General features: G+C 45.8%; 1 protein-coding gene across 1 annotated transcript; it reads right to left on the reverse strand.

Annotated features, from left to right (window-relative positions):
• Nucleotides 1-399: 399 nt before the first annotated feature.
• On the reverse strand, nucleotides 400-7,000 carry LOC108509723 (gastrula zinc finger protein XlCGF49.1-like; the record flags this gene model as incomplete). Its single annotated transcript, XM_017839282.1, has 3 exons — nucleotides 400-589; nucleotides 1,016-1,101; nucleotides 6,249-7,000. Coding segments are annotated over 2 exons (795 nt in total), but the record flags the coding sequence as incomplete, so codon positions are not given.
• Nucleotides 7,001-7,007: the final 7 nt, after the last annotated feature.

Below are 7,007 nucleotides of genomic sequence, written 5' to 3' on the forward strand. Positions count from 1 at the left end.
TGTTAATAAACAAATTCTCTAAGTCTATCCAGTAAGTGGTCCTTGTCAGCACTTCCAACTTCTATTCTAAAACAGGTTCCAAAATGCAGCTGAGTCTCTCTATATTCTTGGACTAGATCAGCTGTCCCTGATAGAATACACCACCATTCACAGAAAAAAAATGAAGTACATAATACACCTCTCACCTTCACAATATGTTAACTACACAACTGTTTTCATTCTCTAGTTCCTAAAGTTAACCATGTGACAAATTAGAAGCCAAAAAGAACAATTTTGGTAGTGAGAACTACTAATGCAAACATCATATTCTGAATTTCCAGTCCTCAGCTGAGATAATAAATAACATTTTGTTCAATAGAGTGTTTGTGGAATTGTTACATGCACAGAAAAAGCCCTTTTTCCTACTCACCTCCTGGAGGCCTGACAATTGTTACAGCATCACTTATCAAGCTGCCCTGGCTGTTGGATGCATTCACTTGCACTGTGTAGTGAGAAAATGGAATCAGGCCTTCAATGGGTACCCATATATTGAATTCCTTGCTGCTGCAGAACATCCAAGTATCATTTACCACAGAATAATGTGCTTTATCTGTCATGAAAAAAAACAAGAAAGGGAAGAGAAGAACAAATGTTAGACCTTGTGTCTGCTACATTCACTGTCTTTAAGAACTAAGTCTTATTCCTACTCAAAAGAAGACTTGCTGTTTATACCAATAACACACACACACACATGAAATTTTGGCTATTGGGGAGAAAAAATATTATTCATCATTTCTCCTGCTTTTGGCAACAGTTTATGGTACTTGTAAATCTTGGAAAAAAACCAAACCAATCCCTGAAGCAATCCTGCAGTTGCAGAGCTGACTGCTCCATACTGCAAACAGGAGCCAGTTCTCAGAAATTACTGATCTTCTAGAAAAGTTGTGGGATAACTGCAAATTCCAAACGTTAGTGTTAATTCTTGTGCCTATGATACACTGGTAAAAATTTCTGAATTCACCAAAAAAATGCTTACCTTAGGGGTTTATAAGCTAACTCATTGCATACAGCAGAAAAGGTCACCTCCAGTAACACCTGCTTTCCAGCATGGCCTGCAGTCCCCTGAAAGGTATGCCAAATTCATGAGAAAATTAAACTTTTTCTATCTACAGCACAGTTTTAACATGTTAGTATTTTTATTTTCATCCACCTGAACCTGGAAGGAAAACATGTGTTTCCTCTGATGATATTTTTATTCAATTATTAATCTTTCTTCCAATGGCTAACTATACTAGATTTTAAAAAGACCGTTTTGAGTAATATAATGTGAATTAAAAGGATAACACTCTATTCTAAGTTGCCTGGATAACAACATTAATATACAGTAATTATACAATTAGTTTTAACATTAAATTCTAGTTATAGCAGAGTGATTACTCAGCAATTATAAGAAGTATATAATTACTCAATAATTAGGAGAAGTATGTAATTACATCACCATTTGATTCAGCTCAAAAAAGAACTGGCAAATTTACAATGAGATTGACAACACAGCAGCTCAACATTTTTCATTGCTTCTAATAAAAAGCCATGGATGACTTGCAAGTTTCCTAACCTAAATTTTACACAGACCAAAGGTGTTTTTATCCCTCTTCCCAGCCAAGCAACTTACTGCTGCTGGCAAGGAAAATGTTAGAACATTTTTAAAATGCAGGTCTTGCTGGGGCTGAGTTGCAATTTGCAGCTTTGCCACTTCTCACTGCTTCACCTCAGCTTTCAGTGGGCTGGAAAATGCAGACCCAGAGATTCAGCCTGACAGACAGTGACACAGTGATAACCCTGTCACATCATTCCATGCCATTCCTGCCCAGCCTGCCCCACTGGGGACCCAATTGGTGAGGAGAAGTGGATGAGGCCTCTCTTTTTCCATTTTTCATGAGTGTTTTCCTCTCCATCCTGCTCACAGATCCTACTGTAGCCTACCAGCAAGTCTGCTGCAGATCTAAACAGCAGGTGCCTCAGGTATCAGGAAAGTCCTAAAAGACATTGTTTCCTTCAGACAAGTGGTTTGTACCAGAGCACCTCCTTGTTCCTGCACTCGGCCTTGTCATTGCTGCCAGGAACAGACACCAGCACTCCAACAAGCAAGGTCTCTGCACAACACAGGAACAACCTAAAGAGGCAGGAAACAAACTCCTAGATCTGGTTCACCATGTCCTTCAACATTTAAGCCATTGCAAACAACTGTACCAAAAGTTGAATTGGAAGGGGAGGAGGCTCAGAGCCACCATGTCCTGTAAGCTGTTAAAAAAGACTAAACCCTTTGCAGACGTGAAGGGCTTCCCAAAGCTCCTTCATCTTTCCATAGTTTTGCATCTGATGGTTTTGTTCTTTTACTGAGCCTTCCTGCTCAGCTCTCCACAGCTCCCATAAAATATCTGAGGGCCCCCTTTCCCTAAGCCTGCTATTTGAGGAAAAACCTCACAAAAACTGTTCCCAGTTTATTTGTCGTTTATAGCAGATCAAAGGATCTCAGTTTTTCAGGAAAAGATCCAAATGAAGAAACTAGGGCTAAAGAATATCCATATCCACACTTAAAACTTGTGGTGGGCTGGGGGCGGAGAGCGGTACCTGTCTTGGAACAAAGCCTTGGAAATCTTTTATCCATACACGGGATGACTGGAACCATCACTTACATCAGGGTTATCTCTACGTGCTGTCTTTATGTCCTCTGACATCTAATGCCTGGTTTCTAAAACAAGGGGTTGCACTTTTTAAAGGTGCAAGAAACACTAAATTCAGCGCTCACAGTTGAATAAATAACACTACAATAAATACATCAGAAAAGCATCGATTTTAAGTCCTGAAAACCAGAAAAGGGACTTTCCACATGGGTGTCCTGTCATTCATAACTATAAGGGAAGAATTCAATAGAATAAAGAAGTCTATAAGTGTTCTGTCCAAGATCCAGGTGAGATTCTCTATCTTCTAACATTTCACTGATCTAGGAAGCAAGACTTTGGCACAGAATTAATACTGGAGAAAAATGAGACCAGTGAAAGATCCTGAGCTCAGGAGAACCTGACTGTGCTGGGGAATCAGAGCTCTCACCCTGGGAAATGAACTGCTCTGAAAGAGTGGGAAGAAACCAGGAACAAAGGCTGAGTTCAAATGCTCCAGAGTCAACAACTCCTTCCTCACCAAAAGGTCTGAGCTCCCCTTAACTCATCTTTAGCCATCCATGGAAATAAAACAGCCTGACCTTGAACTCAAGGGAAACAAAGACAAATTCCACGGTTTTAGCTGGAGCAAGGTTGAGGGGGAATATGTCACTCCTGTATGGCATCACATGCTCCCTGTGACATCACATCTTTCCTGTGACATCACACCTACCTTATGACATCACATCCTCCCTGTGACACCACATCTCCCCTATGATGTCATGTCCTCCCCTGTGACATAACATCCTCTGCAGGACATCACATCCTTGTTGTGATATCAAGGCTCGTCTCAGATGTCACATCCATTATATGACATCACATCTCTCCTGTGATACCATATAATCCCTGTGACATCACAGTTCCCCTGTGACATCACATCCTTCCTGTGACATCACATCCTTCCTGTGACATCACATCTCCTCTATTATGTCACATCCATCAAATGACATCACAGCTCCCCTGTGACATCACAGCCTCCCCTGTGATGACACAATCGTCATATGACATCACATTTCCTGTGACATCACATCCTTCCTGTGACACCACATCTTTCCTGTGATATCATATCATCCCTCTGACATCTCATGCTCGCCCGTGACATCACATCCTCCCTGTGACATCACATCTCCTCTGTGACACCACATCCTCTCTGTGACATCATGTCCTCCCCTGTGACATCCCACCCTTCCTGTGACATCACATCCTCCCCTATGATTTCACAACTATCATATAACTTCATACCTCCACATGACATCACAGCTCCTCTATGACATCACATCTTTCCTGTGACATCACATCTCTCCTGTGATATTGTATCATCCCTGTGATGTCATATCCTGCCCTGTGACATCATATCATCCCTGTGTCATCAACGCTGCCCGATGATGTCACATCCATCATATGACAACACACCTCTCCTGAGATATCATATCCTCCCTGTGACATCATCGCCTGCCCTGTGACATCACATGCTTCCTGTGACATCACAGTTCCCCTATGACATCACAACCTTCCTGTGACATCACATCTCCCCTATGACATCACAACCACAATATGACATAACATCTCTCTTGTGATGTCACATCCAGCATATGACATCACATCCTTCCTGACACATCACACCTGCCCTGTGACATCACATCATTCATGTGACATCACACTTCCCCTATGACATCATAGCCATCATATGACATCACATCTCCCCTATGACATCACACCTACCTTGTGAAATCACATCGTTCCTGTGACATCACATCCTCCTTGTGACATCAGAAATCCTCTATGACGTCACACTCTTCCTGTGACATCACATCTCCCCTATGACGTCACATCATATTCTGTGATAAAGCAGGACCAAATGAAATCAATGGAATTCTGGGACACTGTCCAACCTCTTGGAATCAAGGGTTCCTGCTGACGTGTGTGTCCTCCTGGAACCAAGGGAGCCCGGAGATATTTCTGAACCTCCCAGAATCCAGGGGCCATTGGGACCCTGCAGAACCTCCTGCATTCAAGTGGTCCTTGTGAAACTGCAGGCTCTCCTGGAACCCAAGGATTCCTGGAACACTGCAGAGCTCACGGAACCAAGGGGTCACTGTCCCACTGCAGCTCCTTCTGAAGCACAAGAGACCCTGGGACAATGGGAAATCTTCAAGAATCCAAAGGGGATTTTGGGACTGCAGGGCCTCATGGAACAAAAGGAACGTTTGGAGACTGTGGAAGCTCATGGAATCAAGGGGCCACTGGGATATGCGGGGCCTCCTTGAACCAAAGGATTCCTGAGACATTTTGGAGCCCCATGGAATCCAGGGTCCACTGTGACAGGTGGGGCCTCCTGGACGCAAAGGAACCCTGGGAATTTTTGTGGGAACAAGTTAAGGGAGCAGCAGCTGCATTCAGCTGATGTGGATCAACAAGGAGGTTTTTGGCCTTGACTGGTGTTTTCCATCCAGAGAGTGCTGTTTGCCAAAGTGGAAACCCACTTGGAACGCTCTGCATGGTAGCCTGTGTTTTTCTCTGGTGGCTGAACACAGCCAGCACATGAGGGGAGGGGAATGTGTGGGATCAGGGCACTGCTTTGGGGCCATGCTGGGAATTCTGGTGGACTAAAAGACAAACATCAGGTGCTGATCCCAAGAGAAGAAGAATAAAAGGGGACATGGAAAAGTGTTGGTGGAAAAGTCCTGCAATGGAACTCTATGTGTGCAGCCTCATTTTCTCCTTCAGCGCCCACAGGAGAGAGGGCAAAAAGTGGGGGTTGGGACCCCTAAACTGTTCGGTAGGAAATTGGGGATTGAGGGGAGAGTAGGAAAGTGGGAGGAACAGGGAGAAGGGTGGAAAAGGGAGGGTGGTCTGGCAAGTCTGATTGTCCCATGGGGGTCTTTGGGCACAGGGGACTTGGAAAGGGGGGTGGCCCCCCTGAGCTCCCAACTTCCTGTGGGGTGCTGGGGGCTGCTGGATCCAATCTCAGCCTTGGATCATGCCAACAGTTTCAGTTTAGAGGAATTACAGAAGTGTGACTGAATCACTTTGGTCCCCCAGGCTTTAAGGATAGCAAATTAGATCTATTGATAGAAATTAATTATTTAGGGATACAAATGATCAGACAAAAGATCTTCATCAGAATTATTTACTGCACAATACAAACACTAAAACTACCAGGAGTACAGGATAAGATAGGACAGTGTTCTACCCTAAAGAAATTGTTGAAGCAATTCTGCTCAAGCTGGCACAAAAGCAATAATTCTTAATTAGAGATGGATGGAACTCCCCCAGACCAACGCTCATGGGGAGATCTCTGCTCTCAACCTCCAGCACTGACCTTGGGGGGTCCCCAGCCAAGGCAGGAATCTCCACACACACCCCCAAGAAGGGTTCTGTTGGAAGAAGATGCGCCTGTGAAAGGGGACTGGCCGTTTCTGGTGAAAAGGGATGGACTGAGAGTCACTGGACTCCAGGGGTTGCCTCACCATCAGGGGGTTCATTCAGGATGGAAGCAGTGGCCGAAACTCTTCCTGCAGTCGGGGCAGTGGTAGGGCTTTTCCTTACTGGTGCGTCCGTTGGTGTGAGGTCAAGTGACAGCGCTGGTTGAAGCTCTTCCCACACTCCCCACACTTGTAGGGCCTCTCCCCGCTGTGGATGCGCCGGTGGGTGACTAGGTTGGAGTTCCGCTTGAATCCCTTCCCGCAGTCCATGCAGCGGAAGGGCCTCTCATCCGTGTGTGTCTGCTTGTGCACGAGGAGATCTGACCTGGTGCGAAACCTCTTCTCACATTCCAAGCACTTGTAGGGCCGTTCCCCAGTGTGGATGCTCTGGTGTTGGATCAAGTTGGAGTTGCTCCTGAAGCTCTTCCCACATTGCCCACACGTGTAGGGCCGTTCCCCAGTGTGGGTGCGCTGGTGTTGGATCAGAGTGAAACTGTCCCTGAAGCTCTTCCCACATTCCCCACAAGGGTGTGGATATTCTCCAGTGTGGATGCGCTGGTGTCGCAGCAGAGTGGAGTTGTCACTGAAGCTCTTTCCACACTCCCCACACGTGTAGGGACGTGCCCCAGTGTGGATGTGATGGTGTCGGATCAGGTCTGTCCTCTGGCTGAAGCTCTTCCCACATTCCAAGCACCTGAAGGGCTTCTTTCTAGTGGGAGGTTGCCTTGGGACCACGACCTTGGAGTTCCTGCTCAAGCTCCGGCTGCCTTCCCGGCACAGGCTGGCTCTTTCCTCCTCAGAGCACCCTGGGATGGCTTTGGAGCCCCTCCTGGGGGGGGATCTCCGGCTCTTTTCCTCCCCGCTGCCTTCCTGTGCCGGGGAG

The sequence above is a fragment of the Lepidothrix coronata genome, unplaced genomic scaffold (genome assembly GCF_001604755.1).
Source record: "Lepidothrix coronata isolate B3197 unplaced genomic scaffold, Lepidothrix_coronata-1.0 Scaffold395, whole genome shotgun sequence".
Classification (NCBI taxonomy): domain Eukaryota; kingdom Metazoa; phylum Chordata; class Aves; order Passeriformes; family Pipridae; genus Lepidothrix; species Lepidothrix coronata.